General features: G+C 54.7%; 1 protein-coding gene across 1 annotated transcript; it reads left to right on the top strand.

Annotated features, from left to right (window-relative positions):
- The first annotated feature begins 21 nt into the window (after positions 1–21).
- NCSTN (nicastrin) lies at positions 22–17415 on the top strand. The gene is given in 18 exon segments (XM_064401377.1): positions 22–201; positions 1251–1355; positions 2840–2916; positions 2918–2964; positions 3739–3857; positions 4856–5001; positions 5886–6039; positions 6896–7005; positions 7716–7868; positions 8869–8973; positions 9480–9557; positions 10075–10244; positions 11311–11413; positions 12050–12145; positions 13313–13400; positions 14201–14352; positions 15336–15548; positions 16678–17415. Coding segments are annotated over 18 exon segments (2193 nt in total). The 5' UTR covers positions 22–47; the 3' UTR covers positions 16801–17415.
- The last annotated feature ends 2509 nt before the right edge of the window (positions 17416–19924 follow it).

The following is a 19924-nucleotide window of genomic DNA, read 5'->3' as shown; positions in this document are numbered from 1 at the left end:
GGTGTCACTTCCGCCGCATCGCGGAAGTGGAGCGGCCGCGGGCGGCGATGGCGGCGGGGCCGCGCCGGGCTGCCCCGGGAAGGGGCTGGGACTCCCCGGGAACGGGCTGGGGTGCCCCGGGAGTGCCCTGGAATCCCCCGGGAGCGCTCCGCAGTTCCCTGGGGCTGCTCCGCGCGCTGCTCGTGGCCGCGCTGGCGGCGGGTGAGGCCTGAGGGGGAGCGGGGAGGGGAGGTCTGGGGGGTCCCGAGGGGGCGAGGCCGCCCCGGGGGCACTTTTGGGGTCCCCGGTGCCCCTTTTGGGGGCCCCTAAAGTCCCTTTTGGGGTCCCCCAGTGCCCGTTTTAGGGTCCCTGTTGGCCCTTTTGGGGTCCCCAGTGCCCCTTTTGGGGTCCCTAAAGTCCCTTTTGGGTTCTTCAGTGCCCCTTTTGGGGTCCCTGTTGGCCCTTTTAGAGCCCCCAATGCCCCTTTTGGGGTCTCCAATGACTTTTGGGGTCCCTAAAGTCCCTTCTGGGGTCCCCAGTGTCCCCTTTGTCGTCCCAAACCCGGGGGTAATCCCGGGAACGGCTCCGTTGTTCCCTTCTCCCTTTCCCAGCCCGTTCCCAGGTTTTTTGGGGTTAAAACCCCGGGGCAGGGATTCTTCCCCCCTTTCCCTGCCCCATTCCCAGTTTCTCATCCCGTTTTCCCGCCCCATTCCCAGTCCCTGATCCTGTTTTTTCCCATGCCGTTCCCGTGTTCTGATCCAGTTTTTCCCAGTCTCTGATCCCTATTGTTTTCCTGCCCCATTCCCGTGTTCTGATCCCGTTTTTCCCAGTCTCTAATCCCGTTTTTCCTGGTCTCTGATCCCGTTTTTCCGGTGCCATTCCCGTGCTCTGATCCTGTTTTTCCCGTGTTCTGATCCCGTTTGTTTTTCCTGCCCCATTCCCGTGTTCTGATCCCGTTTTTCCCATGTTCTGATCCCGTTTTCCCCGCGTTCTGATCCCGTTTTTCCCATGTTCTGATCCCGTTTTTCCCGGTCCCTGATCCCGTTTGTTTTTCCTGCCCCATTCCCATGTTCTGATCCCGTTCTCCCCGCGTTCTGATCCCGTTGTTTTTCCTGCCCCATTCCCATGTTCTGATCCCGTTTTCCCGTATTCTGATCCCGTTTTTCCCATGTTCTGATCCCGTTTTCCCCGCGTTCTGATCCCGTTTTCCCCGTGTTCTGATCCCGTTTTCCCCGCGTTCTGATCCCGTTGTTTCTCCTGCCCCATCCCAGGCTGCTGCCAGGGGAACTCTGTGCACAGGAAGATTTACATCGCGCTGAACCGCACGGCGCCCTGCGTGCGCCTGCTCAACGCCACGCACCAGATCGGCTGCCAGTGTGAGGGAATGGGAAATCTGGGAATGCTGGGAATTTGGGAATTTGGGAATGCTGGGGGTGTGAGGGGGGCTGTCCCTGCTCAACGCCACGCACCAGATCGGCTGCCAGTGTGAGGGAATGGGAATGCTGGGAATTCTGGGAATTTGGGAATTCCTGAGGGGTCAGGGGTGCTGTGTGCCACGCACCAGATCGGCTGCCAGTGTGAGGGAATGGGAATTCTGGGAATGCTGGGAATGCTGGGGTGTGAGAGGTGCTGTGTGCCCTGCACCAGATCGGCTGCCAGTGTGAGAGAATGGGAATGCTGGGAATTCTGGGAATTTGGGAATTCCTGAGGGGTCAGGGGTGCTGTGTGCCACGCACCAGATCGGCTGCCAGTGTGAGGGGAAATCTGGGAATTTGGGAATTCTGGGAATGCTGGGGTGTGAGGGGGGCTGTGTGCCACGCACCAGATTGGCTGCCACTGTGAGAGAATGGGAATTCCTGGGAATTCTGGGAATGCTGGGGTGTGAGGGGTGCTGGGCCTGCTCAGCGCCACGCACCAGATCGGCTGCCACTGTGAGGGGAAATCTGGGAATGCTGGGAATTCCAGAGGGGTCTGGGGGTGTGAGGGGGGCTGTCCCTGCTCAACGCCACGCACCAGATCGGCTGCCAGTGTGAGAGAATGGGAATGCTGGGAATCTGGGAATTTGGGAATGCTGGGGGTGTCAGGCGTGCTGGGCCTGCTGAACGCCACGCACCAGATCGGCTGCCAGTGTGAGGATAATGGGAATTCCTGGGAATTCCGGGAATTTGGGAATGCTGGGGTGTGAGGGGGCCTGTGTGCCACGCACCAGATCGGCTGCCAGTGTGAGGGGAAATCTGGGAATTTGGGAATTCTGGGAATTCCAGAGGGGTCAGGGGTGCTGTGTGCCACGCACCAGATCGGCTGCCAGTGTGAGAATCTGGGAATTCAGGAATTCCTGGGAGTGTGGGAGTGCTGGGGGGGTGTCTGGGGGAGCCTCGCGGTGATCCTGGCGGTGTGGGAGCCCCTCAGCTCCCCGCCCTGCTCTTCCAGGGAATTTTGGGAATTCTGAGGGGGCAAATCCCACATTTCCACCCCACGGCTCTTCCTCTCAATCGCCTGCCCTGCTTTTCCATGGGGAGCCATGGAATCTGGAGGATTTCCCTGGAATTCTGAGGGGACAAATCCCACATTTCCACCCCGCAGCTCTCACCCTCACCCCCCTCCCGGATATTCCATGGATTTTTGTGAGATTCCCTGGAATTCTGAGGGGATCATTCCCACATTTCCACCCCGCAGCTCTTGCCTAAATTCCTCATCCCACTCTTTCCTGCTTTTCCAGGGAATTCTGAGGGGACAAATCCCACATTTCCACCCCACAGCTCTCCCCCTCAACCCCTCATGCCCCTCCCCTGCTATTCCATGGATTTTTGGTGGGATTCCCTGGAATTCTGAGGGGCTGATCCCGTTGTTTCCCCCCCAGCCTCTCTGAGCGGGGACACGGGCGTGATCCACGTGGTGGAGAAGATGGAGGACCTGGAGTGGGCCCTGTCCACAGGCCCCCCACCCCCCCTACATGATCCTGCTGGACGGAAACCTCTTCTCCAGGTGGGATTTTGGGGTTGGGAACGCCAAAATTCCGGATCAAATCCCCTTTTTCCAAATCCTCACAGCACCGCGAGCTCCGGGCTTGGGGCGTTCCTGGGATTCCAAAGATTTAATCCTCCCTAAACTTCATTTTTCTTTCTTTTTTATGGGATTGGACTCCCAAATCTGTGGAATGTTGATCCATGATTTTAAAAAAGCAGGGAAAATAAAACTTGGGATGGACTCGGGACTGCTTTTCCTGGGAAGAGCAGGAAAGACGTGGCTGGAATTTTCTCCCTGCTGCTTTTTCCCCTCATTTTAGGCCCTTCCAAGATTTTTCTGAGGGATTTCCCCATCATTTCCTAAATTCATCCGCAGGTTTCAATTATTCGTGGATAAATCCCAGTTTCCAGCCCTGTTTTCCCTTTTTCAGAGAGGTTTTGCTGCACCTGAGGGGAATTATCCAGGATTTCTGGCCTTGTTGGTTTTTCCGCCATTTTGGGCCCTTCCAAGATAAAAATCCCAGGAATTTTCCCTTCATTCCCTTGATTTATCCCTGGATTTCACTTTTCTCTGGATAAATCCCAAATTCCAGCTCTTTTTCCCTTTTTCCAGAGAGGTTTTGCTGCACTTGAGGGGAATTTCCAGGATTTCCGGCCTTGTTGGTTTTTCCGCCATTTTGGTTCCTCCCAAGATAAAAATCCCGGGATTTTCCTTTCATTTCCTTGGTTTATCCCCAGATTTCAATTCCTTATGGATAAATCCCAAATTCCAGCCCATTTTCCCCTTTTCCAGGGAGATTTTGATGAAGCTGAAGGGAACCTCCCGGGTTTCAGGCCTGGCTGTGGCCGCTGCCTCTCCTGCCCCTTCCGAAGGGTTTTCCCCAGGATTGAAGTGTCCCAACGATGGATTTGGTGAGCAAAATTCCCAACTTCTCCCCCTGGTTTTCCCCTTTTTTTCCTCCCATTTTTTTTCTTGAGTTTTTTTTCCACTATTTTTCCCATTTCCCCCCAATTTTTTCCCAGTTTTTCACCAGTTTTCCCCCATTTTTCCCTCATTTTTTTCCCCATTTCTTCGCATTTTTCTCCTGTTTTTTTCTTGGGTTTCCCCCCCATTTTTCCCCTATTTTTCACTTTTTTTCCCTGTTTTTCCCCATTTTATCCTTTTATTTTTACTGTTCTTTTCCCATTTTTATCTTTTTTCCCTTTTTTTTTTTCACATTTCCCCCATTTTCCTCTTTTTTTCCCCATTTTTCACAGTTTTCTCCCCATTTTTCAGGGGTTTACTCTGACACCTACGAGCCACAGTTTTTTCCCAGTTTTTCCCATTTTTCACTGTTTTCTCCTATTTTCTCCCCATTTCCCAGGGGTTTACTCCGACTCCTATGGGCTGCAGTCCTTTCCTTGTTTCTTCCCCATTTTTTCCCATTTTTCACTGTTTTATTCCATTTTTCTCCCATTTTTCCCCCAGGGGTTTACTCTGACACCTGCAGGCCGCAGTTCTTTCCCTGTTTTTTCCCATTTTTGACTGTTTTCCCCTGTTTTTCTCCCCGTTTCCCAGGGGTTTACTCCGACTCCTATGGGCCGCAGTCCTTTCCCTGTTTTTTCCCATTTTTCACTGTTTTATCCCCATTTTTCCCCAGGGGTTTACTCTGACACCCACAGGCCACAGTTCTTTCCCTGTTTTATCCCAGTTTTCCCCAGTTTTTCCCATTTTTCACTGTTTTCTCCCCGTTTCCCAGGGGTTTACTCTGACTCCTACGGGCCACAGTCCTTTCCCTGTTTTTTCCCATTTTTCACCATTTTCTCCCCATTTTTCCCCAGGTGTTTACTCTAACACCTGCAGGCCGCATTCCTTTCCCTGTTTTTTCCCAGTTTTTCCCATTTTTCACTGTTCTCTCCCCGTTTCCCAGGGGTTTACTCCGACTCCTACGGGCCGCAGTTCGCTCACTGCAACGGCTCCGAGTGGAACCCGGGCGGCTCCGGGCTCTCCTACGAGGATTTCCCCTTCCCCATCTTCCTGCTGCAGGATGCCAACGAGACCCAGCTCATCAAAGAGGTGCTGGGGACACAGGGGTGGGGGAAAAAAAAATTAAAAATCCATTAAAAATCCGTTAAAATCCGCTAAAAATCCGTTAAAATCTGCTAAAAATCCGTTAAATTCCATTCAAAATCTGTTAAAATCTGTAAAAAATCCATTAAATCCTGTTAAAAATCCGTTAAAGTCCAATTAAAATCCATTGAAAAATCCATTGAAATCCATAAAAATCTATTGAAATGCCTTGAAAATCCATTGAAAAGTCCATTGAAATTCATTGAAAATTCATTAAAATCTGTGAAAATCCAACTAAAATCTATTGAAATGCATTGAAAATCCCTTGAAAAATCCATTGAAAATCTATTGAAAATTCATTAAAACCCAATTAAAAATTATTTAAATCCATAAAAATCCATTGGAAATTCATTAAAATCCATTGAAAAATCCATTGAAAAATCCATTGAAAATTCATTGAACTCCGTGAAAATCCATTGAAAATCCATTAAAAATCATATAAATCCATAAAAAATCCATTGGAAATTCATTAAAATCCAGTTAAAATCCATTGAAAAATCCATTGAAAATCCATTGAAAAATCCATTGAAATGCATTGAAAATCCACTGAAAATTCATTAAAATCCAATTTAAAATTGTTTAAGTCCATGAAAATCCATTGGAAATTCATTAAAACCCATTAAAATCCAATTAAAACTGTTTAAATCAGTAGAAATCCATTTAAAATTTGTTAAAATCCATTAAAATCCAATTAAAACTCATTAAAATCCATAAAAATACATCCAAAAATTCATTGGAAACCTGAAAAATTCCGCTAAAAACCCATTAAAAACCCCAAAACCTTTAAAAACAGCCATATAAAAATAAGGATCCTGTGTGTGTGCCCGCAGTGCTTCCGAGCCCACAACGTGCCGCGGGCGCCGGGCGCGGCGCCGCAGTTCCCGCTGTGCGCCATGCAGCTGCAGGCACACATGCACGCCGCCGCCAGCACCGTCACCTGCATGCGCCGCAGCTCGCTGCAGAGCGCCTTCAGCATCAACCCAGGTCAGTGCTGCACGGGGGCTGCATTGGGGCATCAGCCCAGGTCAGTGCTGCACGGGGGCTGCAATGCTGGGGCTGCAGAGCACATGCAGCATCAACCCAGGTCAGTGCTGCATTGGGGCTGCATGGGGGCATCAACCCGGGTCAGTGCTGCACGGGGGCTGCATTGGGGCTGCAGCCCGGGTCAGTGCTGCACTGCTGGGGCTGCATTGGGGCTGCAGCATCAGCCCAGGTCAGCAGCTCAAATCTTGGGGAAACCACAGGGAAATCCTAGGAGGATCAACGGGAAAATCAGGGGGACATCCTGGGGAATCTTGGGAAAATCATGGGGAAATCACGGGAGAATCCTGGGGCAGTGTTGGGAAAATCATGAGGAAATGTGTATCAGGAGAGTCCTGGGAAAAAGACTGGGAAGTCCTGGGTGAATTTTGGGAAGATTCTGGGAGAATCACAGGGAAATCCAGGGAAAATCCTGGGAGAAACAGGAAATCCTGGGAGAACCATGGGGAATCCAGGGAGTCCACGGGGAATCCTGGGAATTCCAATGTCTGGAGCTCCGTGAATCTCACCAATAGCTTTGTTTCCTCCATAAAAACTGCCACAGAAATCCAATTTTCCCGTTTTTAGCAGGATTTCCCATTTTTTTCCCTGGATTTTTCCCAACCTCTGGAATGTTTTCCCATTCCAGAGATTGTGTGTGACCCCCTCCTGGATTCCAACCTCCAGAGCTCCCTGCATCCCACCAATCCCCTTTTTTCCCTAAAAACTCCCAGAAAAACCCCATTTTCCCCGTTTCTATCAGGATTTCCCGTTTTTTCCTGGATTTTTCCCAACCCCTGGAATGTTTTCCTGTTCCCAGAGATCGTGTGTGACCCGCTGCTGGATTACAACGTCTGGAGCTCCCTGCAGCCCATCAACGCCTCGGGCCGGCTGCAGCCCGGCCAGCGCCTCCTGCTGGCGGCCACCAGGGTGCGTGCCCGGGAAGAATCCGGGAGAAATCCTGGGAAAATCATGGGGGGAGTCTTGGGAAAATCCTGGGAAATGTCCGGGAAAAATCTACAGGAAAATCATTGGAAAATCCCAGAAATATTCCTTAGAAATCCTGGGAAAATTCTGAAAAAAATCCTGATTAAAATCCCAGTAAAATCCTGAAAAAAGCCTGGAAAAGTCATGAAAAAGCACCATGAAAATCCACTGGAAATCATTTTTCTTGGAGGTTCCCTGTCCCATTCCCATTTTTTCTGTCCATTCCCAGTTTTCCAGGTGGCCAGCCCCTCGTTTTCCCTGTCCCATTCCCATTTTTCCCGTTTTCCAGATGGACAGCCCCTCATTTTCCCAGAACATTCCCATTTTCCCCATTTTTCCAGGTGGCCAGCCCCTCATTTTCCCTGTCCCATTCCCATTTTCCCATTTTCCAGGTGGCCAGCCCCTCGTTTTTCTGGAATATTCCCATTTTCCCCATTTTTCCAGGTGGCCAGCCCCTCGTTTTCCCTGTCCCATTCCCATTTTCTCCATTTTTCCAGGTGGACAGCCCCTCGTTTTCCCTGTCCCATTCCCATTTTCCCTGTTCTCCAGGTGGCCAGCCCCTCGTTTTCCCTGTCCCATTCCCATTTTCCCCGTTTTCCAGGTGGCCAGCCCCTCGTTTTCCCTGTCCCATTCCCATTTTCCCCGTTTTCCAGGTGGACAGCCACTCGTTTTTCTGGAACGTGGCCCCGGGGGCGGAGGCAGCCGTCGGTTCCTTCGTGGCGCTGCTGGCGGCTGCGCAGGCGCTGCAGGCGGCCCCGGGCTCCCAGCAGCTGCCCCGGAACGTGCTCTTCGTCTTCTTCCAGGGGGTGAGAGCCACATCCCCTGGGATCCGGCCCCACATCCTCGGGATTCATCCTGGGATCCAGCCCCACATCCTCGGGATTCATCCTGGGATCCGGCCCCAGATCCTCGGGATTCATCCTGGGATCCGGCCCCACATCCTCGGGATCCATCCTGGGATCCGGCCCCACATCCTTGGGATCCATCCCAGGCATCCAGCCCCAGATCCCCTGGGATCCGGCCCCACATCCTCGGGATCCAGCCCTGAGTCCTTGGGATCGACCCCAGCCCTTGGGAATGGGTTCTTTCAGGGATTTTTGGGTGGGATTGGTTCTGTTTCTGGGGTTTTTTTTTTCCTTTTCTCCATTCTCTTTTCTTCTTTTCAATTTCTTTCCCTTTTATTCCTTGGTATTTCCTTTCTTTCCCCATTTCTCTTTCCTCTTTTCCACTTTCCCTTTCACTTTCATCTTTCTCCTTTTTCTTCCTTTTCCCCTTTTCCCCTTATCCCCATTTCCCTTTCCCCTTTCCCCCTTTTCCATTTTCCCATTCCCCTTTTCCATTTTCCCATTCCCATTTCCCCTTTTTCCCTTTTCCCCTTTTCCATTTCTCCTTTTCCCATTCCCATTTTCCTTTTCCCCTTTTCCCATTCCCCCTTTTCCCTTTCCCTTCCTCTTTTATCTTTTCCTTTTCTTTTCCCCTTTTCCTCTTTCCCTTTCCCCTTTTCCCTTTCCCCTTTTCCCCTTTTTCCCATTCCCATTTCTCCTTTTCCCCTTTCCCTCCCTCCTTTCTCTTTTCCTTTTCCCTTTTCCCCATTCCCATTTCCCCTTCCTTTCCCCCCTCCCCTCCCTTTCCTCACGCCGGAATTCCGGGCATTTCCCCTTTTCCCCATTCCCTTTCCCTTTTCCCCCCTCCCCTCCCTTTCCTCACGCCGGAATTCCGGGCGTTTCCCCTTTTCCCCATTCCCATTCCCTTTCCCCCTCCCCTCCCTTTCCTCACGCCGGAATTCCGGGCGTTTCCCCTTTCCAGGAGACCTTTGATTACATCGGCAGCTCGCGCCTGGTGTTTGACATGGAGCAGGAGAAGTTCCCGCTGCGCCTGGACAACATCGAGGCCTTCCTGGAGCTGGGCCAGGTCCGGCCGCCCCCCAGGAAAACATTCCCAGGGATTCTTTCCAGGAATTCCCTGAGATTCCCCCGGAATTCCCTGAGATTCCCCCGGAATTCCCTGAGATTCCCCTGGAATGCCCCGAGTTTCCCCTGGAATGCCCCGAGTTTCCCCTGGAATTCCCCAACTTTCCCCCGGAATTCCCTGAGCTTCCCCTGGAATTCACTGATTTTTCCCTGGAATTCTCTGAGTTTCCCCTGGAATACACTGATTTTTCCCTGAATTTCCCATCCCAACCCAGATTTTTCCCTGGAATTCCCACACAGGACCCCAGAATTCCCATCCAGGGGCTGAGCTTTCCCTGGAATTCCCATCCCTACTCTGATTTTCCCTGATATTCCAACCCAGGACCCCAAAATTCCCACCCTGGAGCTCCATTTTCCCTGGAATTCCCCCCCGGAGCTGTTTTTGCCCTGCAATTCCCATCCCAGCCCTGATTTTCCCTGGATTTCCCCCCTGGGGCTGTTTTCCAGGTGTCCCTGAGGAACAATTCCATGCTCTGGATGCACACGGATCCCGTCTCCCGCCGCAACGAATCCGTGGAATTCCAGGTGAGCCCGGAATCCCGGGAATGTTCCCATCCCAAAGAATCCCTGGGAATTCCCTGCCCCCCTCACTGGGAGCCATCCCAGGCTCTGAGCTTTTCCCAAAAATCCCAAGCCCTGCCACAATTCCTGGGATATTCCCAGCAAAATCTGGGATCTCTCATAGGATTTCAAATTCCTGATGGGAATTCCATCCAGTTCAAATTCCCACTGGGAATTCCATCCAGTTCAGATTCCCACTGGGAATTCCATCCCCTTCAAATTCCCACTGGGAATTCCATCCCCTTCAAATTCCCAGTGGGAATTCCATCTAGTTCAGATTCCCAGCGGGAATTCCGTCCAGTTCAAATTCCCAGTGGGAATTCCATCCCAAAAATCCCCTTGGGCTGATCCCAGCCTCCCTTTTCCGTGGATATTCCAACCAAAACTCCAGGATTTCCAGCAGGATTTCCAGCAGGATTTCAGCTCCCCGTCCCAGCGCCCCTGGGGATTCCCGGAATTCCCAGAATTCCTGCTTTTCCAGGTGCAGAAGATCCTGGAAGCGCTCCGGAACAGCAGCTCCGGCTCCAACGTTTCCCTGCAGGAGCCGGGGGTGTCCCAGCCCCTCCCCCCCTCGTCATTCCAGAGGTTCCTGAGATCCCGGAGCATCCCGGGGGTGGTGCTGAGCGACCACCGCGCCGCCTTCCACAACAGGTAAATCCGGGAATTCCGGGAATTCCGGGACGGGTAAAATCCGGGAATTCCAGGAGAGGTAAAATTCGGGAATTCCAGGAGTTCTGGGACAGGTAAAATCCAGGAATGCTGGGAATTCTGGGAATTGTGGGGCAGGAGCAACCCAGGAATTCTGGGAACTCCAGGACAGGTACAAAATCCAGGAATTCTGGGAATTCCAGAACAGGTACAAAATCCAGGAATTCTGAGACAGGTACAAGCCTGGAATTCTGGGACAGGTAAAATCCAGGAATTCCAGGTATTCCAGCAGGATCCCACCTTCCCATCCCGAAAATCCGGGATTTTCAGCCGGATTTGGCCCTTCCCGTGGGAACCACCCCCCGCAGTGGGAATTCTGGGAATGCTCGGACGAGCGGGAGGGAATTGCTCGGACAGGCGAGAGAAAATTCCGGCCTTTTTTTGGGAGAAGGTTCCTGGCCCGGAGCCCGGCCGGAGCCGGAGGCGCCGGAGCCGCAGCTGCGCTTCCAGAGGCTGCTCCCGGAATTTTTATGGAATTATTTCCCGGCTGTTTCCTCTCCAGTTCCAGGGGTTTTTTGGGATCACCCCCCGTGACCCCGCTCCGGCTTTTCCAAAGGAATTCTTGGATTCGTGGCAGGAATTTGGGAGTCGCAAAAAGCCCAAATCCCAGCTCTGGGATTCCTTGGGATCATCCTGGCTTTCCTGGGAATCAAATTCCCTTGGAATTCTGTCCAGGATTGGCCATTGATGGATGATGAATCATTCATGGATAAAACCCTTTGGGATTCCCATCTTTTCCTTGGATCCTTTGGGAATTTTCCCCTCCCAGCTCATGGAATGGGCTCCAAAATTCCAACCACAGCCTGGAAAATCCCTGGAATTCCAATGAGAAAAGCTTGGGAAGAGCAAATTCCGAACCCTCCTCGTTAATCCCCGAAAATCCCTCGGGAGAAGCTTGGGAATCCCGAGCCCTCCTTGTTAAATTCCTGGGAATTCCCGGGTCCCTTCTCCAGGAGGGTTTTCTGGGAATTCCGGCCCCATCCCGGATTTTTCCCGGGTTTGCTCCCAGGTACTTCCAGAGCATCTACGACACGGCCGAGAGCATCGGGATGCGCTACCCCGAGGGGCTGAGCCCCGAGCAGCGCCTGGACTTCGTCACCGACACCGCCAAGGTCCCGCAGCATTCCCGGGATTCCTGGGGCTCGGGATCCAGGGGATTCCTGGGGTTTGGGATCATGGGGATTCCTGGGGTTTGGGATCCCGGGGATTCCCGGGATTCCCGGATTCCTGGGGCTCGGGATCCCGGGGATTCCTGGGATTTGGGATCCAGGGGATTCCCATGAATTCCTGGATTCCTGGAGTCTGGGAGATGGGAATTCCTGGGATTCCTGGGGTTTGGGATACAGGGGATTCCTGGGAATTCCTGGGATTCCTCGGGTCTGGGAGATGGGAATTCCTGGGATCATGGGAATTCCTGGGGTTTGGGAGATGGGAATTCCTGGGATTTGGGATCCAGGCAGGAATGGGATTTGGAGGGGAGGGAAAGGCAGGAAGAAGGTGGGAAAAGTTGGGAAGGAGCTGGGAGGGATTTGGGGTTGGGAGAGGGAGGAGAAGCTTGGGAAAGGGGTGGGAATAAATCCCGAGGGGTTTGGGAATGGGGAGAGGAGGGAAAAGCCGGGAACGCGGGCGGGAAGGACCCGGGAGCGTTGGGATGGGGGAGCTGCGGGCCGGACGTGATCCCGGCCGTTTTCCTGGGAATTCCCATTCCCGGAATTCCCAGAATTCCCAGATTTGTTGCCGTTCTCCAGGCCCTGGCCGAGGTGGCCACGCTGCTGGCCCGGGCTCTGTTCTCCCTGGCCGGGGGAGGCGCCGGCACCGAGAGCATCCGGGCGGATCCCAAAACGGTAGGAATCCTGCTGGGAATTCCTAATGGGAATTCCTAATGGGAATGTTGGGAATTCCTGCTGGGAATGCTGGGAATTCCCGCTGGGAATGTTGGGAGTTCCTGCTGGGAGTTCCTGCTGGGAATGCTGGGAGTTCCTGCTGGGAATGCTGGGAGTTCCTGCTGGGAGTGCTGGGAATTCCCGCTGGGAATTCCTGCTGGGAATGCTGGGAATTCCCGCTGGGAATGTTGGGAGTTCCTGCTGGGAGTTCCTGCTGGGAATGCTGGGAGTTCCTGCTGGGAATGCTGGGAGTTCCTGCTGGGAGTGCTGGGAATTCCCGCTGGGAATTCCTGCTGGGAATGCTGGGAATTCCCGCTGGGAATGTTGGGAGTTCCTGCTGGGAGTTCCTGCTGGGAATGCTGGGAGTTCCTGCTGGGAATGCTGGGAGTTCCTGCTGGGAGTGCTGGGAATTCCCGCCGGGAATTCCTGCTGGGAATGCTGGGAATTCCTGCTGGGAATGTTGGGAGTTCCTGCTGGGAATTTCTGCTGGGAATGCTGGGAATTTCTGCTGGGAATGCTGGGAATTCCCGCTGGGAATGCTGGGAGTTCCTGCTGGGAATGCTGGGAGTTCCTGCTGGGAATGTTGGGAATTCCTGCTGGGAGTGCTGGGAATTCCTGTTAGGATTGCTGGGAATTCCTGCTGGGAATGCTGCGGTGGGAATCCACAGTCAGCCTGGCAGCCCCAGTTTCCCTGGAATCCCCAATTTTCCTGGAATTGGAATCCCCGTTCTTTACTGAAATCCCTGGAGTCAGAATCCCCAAAAATCCCTGGAATTAGAATCCCTGGATTTCATGGGATTTGTGGGATTGGAACCCCTGGGACTGGAATCCCTGGAGTGACAATCCCTGATTTTCCTGGAATTCCAATCCACAATTTTACTGGGATTCCTAAAATCCAAATCCCTGGAATTGGAATCCCCTTTTTTTCTCCTGGGATCCCTGGAATCAGAATCCCTGATTTTCCTGGGATCCCGGATTTTCCTGGAATCCCGGATTTTCCTGGGATCCCGGATTTTCCTGGAATTTCTGATTTTCCTGGGATCCCGGATTTTCCTGGAATCCCCGATTTTCCTGGGAGCCCATCCCATCCCTGGGCCCTTTCCCGAGGGAATTCCGGGTTTTTCCCAGGTCACGCGGCTGCTCTACGGATTCCTGCTCAACTCCAACAACTCCTGGTTCCAGTCCCTGATCAAACCCGACCAGAAGGGAATCCTGGGTGAGGAGAGAGCCCCATTCCCGCTTTTCCAGCTGGATTCCTGGCTGGAATTCCTCTTTTTCCTGCTGGGATTCCCATGAGCTGTGATCCCCATTTTCCCTGGCTGTGATTCCCATTTTTCCATCTCTAGTCCCCGTTTTTCCAGCTGTGATTCCCCATTCCCAAATCCTGTTTTTCACCTTCCCCAGAGCCAGAATTCCCATCCGCAGAACTGGAATTCCCATTCCCAATCCCATTTTTCCCGTTCCCCAGAGCCAGAATTTCTATTCCCCAGAGCTGGAATTCCTATTCCCAATCCCATTTTTCTCATTCTGCAGAGCCATAATTCCCATTCCCAATCCCATTTTTCCCGTTCCCCAGAGCTGGAATTCCCATTCCCAATCCCATTTTTCCCATTCCCCAGAGCTGGAATTCCCATTCCAAATCCCACTTTTCCCGTTCCTCCCATTTCCCAGAGCTGTAATTCCTGTCCCCACTCCCATTTTTCCCACTTTTTCCATTTTTCCTATTCCTCAGAGCCGTAATTCCCATTCCCAATCCCATTTCTCCCGTTCCCCAGAGCCACAATCCCTGTTCCCAATCCCATTTTTCCCATTCCACAGCTGGAATTCCCGTTCCCCACAGCCGCAATCCCCGTTCCCAATCCCATTTTTCCCATTCCACAGCTGGAATTCCCATTCCCCAGAGCCACAATCCCTGTTCCCAATCCCATTTTTCCCATTCCCCAGCTGGAATTCCCGTTCCCCAGAGCCGCAATCCCCGTTCCCAATCCCGCTTTTCCCGTTTTTCCCGTTTTCCAGGCCCCTTTCCCCAGCACTACGTGGCCGTGTCCAGCCCCACCAACACCACGCAGCTGCTGCAGGCGGTGCTGGGCAACCTGACCGGGGCCAGCGTCAACCTGAGCCGGGAGCAGTGCCAGAATCCCGGGAAAACCGCGGGGACGCAGCCCGAGGTGAGCCGGGATAACGGGAATGGGGCCAGAATCCCGGGAAAACCGCGGGGACGCAGCCCGAGGTGAGCCGGGATAACGGGAATGGGGCCAGAATCCCGGGAAAACCGCGGGGGCGCAGCCCGAGGTGAGCCGGGATAACGGGAATGGGGATTGGGAATGGGGCCAGAATCCCGGGAAAACCGCGGGGACGCAGCCCGAGGTGAGCCGGGATAACGGGAATGGGGATTGGGAATCCCGGGAAAACCGCGGGGATGCAGCCCGAGGTGAGCCGGGATAACGGGAATGGGGCCAGAATCCCGGGAAAACCCCAGGAATGCAGCCCGAGGTGAGCCGGGATAACGGGAATGGGGATTGGGAAAACCGCGGGGACGCAGCCCAAGGTGAGCCTGGATTTGGGAATGGGGTAACGGGAATGGGGCCAGAATCCCGGGAAAACTCCAGGGACACAGCCTGAGGTGAGCCTGGATTTGGGAATGGGGATTGGGAATGAGGATTGGGAATGGCGATTGGGAATGGGGCCAGAATCCCGGGAAAACCGCGGGAACGCAGCCCGAGGTGATCCTTGGGATAACAGGATGGGATTTGGGTTTTCCCGTGTGTAGCTCCCTTTTTTCCTAGCTGTAATTCCCATTTCCCAGCTGTAATTCCTGCCTCTCCATGTGTAATTCCCATTTTCCCAGCTCTCATTCCCGTTTTTCCCTGTGCCATCCCAGCTGTAATTCCCATTATCCCAGCTGTAATTCCCGTTATCCCAGCTCTCATTCCCATTTTTCCCTGTGTAATTCCCATGTTTCCCTGTGTAATTCCTGGGTTTCCCTGTGTAGTTCCCATTTTTCCCTGTGTAATTCCCGTTATTCCCAGCTCTCATTCCCGTTTTTCCCTGTGCCATTCCCAGCTGTAATTCCCATGTTTCCCTGTGTAATCCCCGTTTTCCCTGTGCCATTCCCAGCTCTCATTCCCATTTTTCCCTGTGCCATTCCCAGCTGTACGAGTACTGGTGGGTGCAGGGCCCCCTGGACGGGAATTCCACATCCCGGATTCCCGGCTGTGTCCGCTCCGGCGTCCGTCTGTCCCCTGCACTGTCCCCGGCCTTCGAGCTGCGCCGCTGGGATTCCCGGGAATTCTCCACCTGGACCGAGAGCCGCTGGAAGGACATCCGGGCACGCATCTTCCTGGTGGCCAGCAGGGAGCTGGAGGTGACCCGGGGGACATGGGACAGGGACACGGGGACAGGGATGGGGACAGGGACAAGGACACAGGGAGGGGACACGGGGACAGGGATGGGGACATGGGGACAGGGATGGGGACAGGGATGGGGACAGGGATGGGGACACAGGGACAGGGATGGGGACAGGGACACGGGGACACAGGGACTGGAATGGGACAGGGACACGGGGACAGGGACACAGGCAGGGGACAGGGACAAGGACACAGGCAGGGGACACGGGGACAGGGATGGGGACATGGGGACAGGGACACAGGGAGGGGACACAGGGACAGGGATGGGGACATGGGGACAGGGACACAGGGAGGGGACACAGGGACAGGGATGGGGACAGGGACACGGGGACAGGGACACAGGGAGGGGGACATTGAGGGAACAGAGGGACAGGGACACAGGGACGGGGACACAGGGACACTGAGGAGACACAGGGACAGGGACACTGGGATGGGGACATGGGGATGGGGACACAGGGATGGGGACACAGGGAGGGGACGTTGAGGGAGCACAGGGACAAGGACTGAGGGGACAGGGATGGGGACACAGGGACAGGGACTGGAATGGGACAGGGACACGGGGATGGGACACAGGGAGGGGACAGGGACACAGGGACAGGGACACCAAGGAGACACAGGGACACAGGGATGGGGACACTGAGGGGACAGGGATGGGACACAGGGACACAGGGACGGTGATACCAGGACAGGGACTGGGGTGGGACAGGGACACAGGGACACAAAGGGGGCAGAGCAGGGGGGACAGGGAGGGACCCTGGGTGTATCCCAATCCCCAATATCCCAAATTCCCAATATTCCCAATATCCCAATCCCCAATATCCCAATTCCCAATATCCCGAATTCCCAATATCCCAAATTCCCAATATCCCAATATTCCCAATTCCCAATATCCTCACTATCCCAATCCCCAGTTCCCCAAATTCCCCTTTTCCCCATCTCCTGGTGCCGCTCCTGCCCCTGCTCTGCCCCTTCATCCCGTGAATCCTGGAGATCCCAAATCCACATCCCGGGGATCCCTGGTGCAATCCCAAATCCCCGAATTCCCGATTCCCAATATCCGGAATTCCCGTTTTCCCGTGTTCCCAGCTGCTGACGCTGGCCCTGGGCGTGCTGGTGCTGCTCCTGTCCCTGCTCTGCACCTTCCTCATCAATTCCAAGGCCTCGCTGCTCTTCGGCCTCCCGGCCCCGCCCGGCCCCTCCGGCTACTGAAAACCCGGGAAAAACTCCTGGAAAAGCCTCAGGAATCCTCCCTGGAGCTCCCGGCGCTGGAGGTGCCAGAGATGTTCCCGGGAAATCCGGAATTCCGGGTGGGATCGATGCCCTGGGGGGGGGAAATTCCCAAAACTCCAGATGGGATCGATGCCCTGGGGGGAAAATTCCCAAAATTCCGAGTGGGATCGATGCCCAGGGTGGGAAATTCCCAGAATTTCAGGTGGGATCCACTGCCCTGAGTGAAAAATTCCCAAAATTCCCATTTGGATTCAATGCCCTGAGTGAAAATTTCCCATTTGGATTGGATGCTCTGAGTGAAAAATTCCCAAAATTCCTGTTTGCCTGAGTGGCAAATTCCTGGAATTTCTGGGTAGGTCCTGTGCCCTGAGTGGCAAATTCCCAAAATTTTCCAAGAATTCCCAGTGGGATCCATCCTGTTTCCCAGGGTGGAACTTTTCCCAAAATCCAGATAAAGGAAGGGTAAAGGGGGAGGGGTTTTTTTGGGAATTGTGAGGAATTCCAGGGGGTCTGGGAATGTCCCAATGGAAAAAGTCCCTTTTTTCCCTGGGATTTGTAAATATTATAAATAAATCCATGGAATTCCCAAGGAAAGTTTTTTTTATTTCCAGGTTTTTTCCCCTCAAACGCTGGGAATCAGGGAAATTGGGGAAATTGGGAATTTGGGATTGGGGGAAATTTGGGATTTGTGATTGGGTGGATAAAAGGGATGGGATTTGGATCCCAAATCATTCATGGAAAAGGAGGAATGGATCGGGAAAAGCTTTGGGATAACAGACGGGAAGGACACAAAGGAAGGGACGGGGCCAGATGGAGCCAAAATTCGGGATAATGGGCCTGGAATTCGGGATATTGAACCGGGAATTCGGGATATTGAGCAGGGAATTCGGGATAATGAGCCGGGAATTTGGGATAATGGGCTGAGAATTCGGGATATTGAGCCGGGAATTCGGGATAATGGGCTGAGAATTCAGGATATTGAGCCGGGAAATCGGGATCATGGCCTGGAGCCGCGACTGGGAATGAGCAAATCCCAGGAATTCCTGGGACTGGGAATGAACAAAATCCCAGCAGAACCTTCCCGAGTCCATGGGATCTTTGGGATCTTTGGGATCTGAGCACATCCCCAGCTGGAATCCCCCAGTCCCGGCAATTCCAGGTGGGAAAAGGAGGAAAACTGAGGCAGGAGGGAATTTCCCAGGAAAGGGATCCCAGCCCCACCCCGATCCCCGTTTTGGGGTGAGCCTGGAGCCCCGACCCCATTCCAGGAGCAGCCGGGATGGGAGCGGAGCCCGGAATTCCCGGCGGGAAGCGCTGGCAGGGGGGAGGGCTGCGCTCGCTCCCGCCTCATTCCCGCCTGGAATCGCGCCCGGAGCGGCGGCCTCAGCTGCGGCCGCGCCGGGAACCATCCCAAAAAATCCCCTCGGGGCAAAGGGGAGGGGGTTCGGGGTGGGAACGTGGGCTTTGGGGTGATGGATGCGGATTTGGGATGTGGGATGTGGGATTTGGGGTGATGGATGCGGATTTGGGATGTGGGAGTTGGGGTTTGGGATTCGGGATGGGGAGTGATGGATGCGGAAGGGGCCGGGAACGATCCCAAAAAATTCCCTTGGGGCGGCGGGGAGGGGATTCGGGAGTGCGGGATGAGGATTTGGGATGCGGCTGCGCCGGGAATGCTCCGGGAGCCGCTCCGGGCTCTGTCCCCATCCCCTGTCCCCAGACCCGGGGACGCTCCCTGTCCCTGTCCCCCTCTCCTGTCCCTGTCCCCTTTGCTGTCCCTGTCCTTGTCCCCCTCTACTCCTCTCCTGTCCCTGTCCCCGTCCCTGTCCCCTTGTCCTCTCTCAGGTTCCTGTCCCTCTTCTGTCCCCATCCTTGTCCCCCTGTCCCCATCCCCGTCCCTGTCCCCATTTCCCGTCCCTATCCCCCTTTCCTGTCCCCTCTCCCATCCCTGTCCCTGTCCCCTCTCCTGTCCCTGTCCCCATTTCCCGTCCCTGTCCCGGTCCCGCCCCTCCCGCCCGGGCCCCGCTCTCGCAGCTGCTCCCGGAACGGCCCCGGAGCCGCGGGCGGCGACACGCGGGGCTCAGCTGGCGACAGCGGCGGGGACGGAGCCAGGGCCGGCACCGCCAGCACCGCCAGCATCGCCATGGCAGCGCCGGGGACAGCGGGGACACAGCGGGGACAGCGGGGACAGAGCCGGGATAGAGCCGGGATAGAGCCGGGATAGAGCCGGGACAAGGACAGGGACAGGACAGGGACAGGGACAGGGACAGGGACAAGGACAGGGACAGGGACAGGGACAAGGACAGGAACAAGGACAGGGACAGGGACAGGGACAAGGACAGGGACAGGGACAGGGACAAGGACAGGGACAGGACAGGGACAGGGACAGGGACAAGGACAGGGACAGGACAGGGACAGGGACAAGGACAGGGACAGGGACAGGGACAAGGACAGGGACAGGACAGGGACAGGGACAGGGACAAGGACAGGGACAGGACAGGGACAAGGACAGGGACAGGACAGGGACAGGGATCCCGAGCGCGGCCCTGGCAGCGGGGGAAGATCCCGGGCGGATCGGGAGCTCCGGGAGGATCCCAAATTCGGGACGGGGGCTCTGGGATCTCCCTGGGGCTGCGGCGCATTTCCCGATTTCCCCGATTTTCCCCGATTTTCCCCGATTTCCCCGGAGCTGAACTGGGACAACCCCAGAAAGGCGAGAGCAGAGCCGGCCCCAAAGGTCGCTGTGTCCCGGCTGCACTCGGGGTCGCATTCCCGGCTCTTCCCGGGATATTCCCGGGGTTTTCCCGACTTTCCTCCCTTCCACTTTTCCCTCTTCACCACAGGTGAATTTTCCAGGCGGGATTTATGGGATGGAAGCTCTGGGTGATCCCAAAGGGACCCGCAGCGTCCTCAGGGATCACGCGAGGGCTCCGGAGCCTCGGGAACCACCGGGAATTCCGCTCCAGGCTCCCTTTTCCCAATTTTCGTGACCGGGAATGCCGCCCCAGGCTCTTTCCCCCCTTTTCCCGGCCCGAATTCCCGCTGGAAAGGAGCACCGGGAGCAGCTGTCGCCTTTTCCCGGCGCGCATCCAGCGCGCCCCTC

The sequence above is a fragment of the Passer domesticus genome, chromosome 32, assembly GCF_036417665.1.
Source record: "Passer domesticus isolate bPasDom1 chromosome 32, bPasDom1.hap1, whole genome shotgun sequence".
NCBI lineage: Eukaryota > Metazoa > Chordata > Aves > Passeriformes > Passeridae > Passer > Passer domesticus.
Note: the sequence above shows the minus strand (reverse complement) of the source record. Positions and strands in the feature narration are given on the sequence as shown.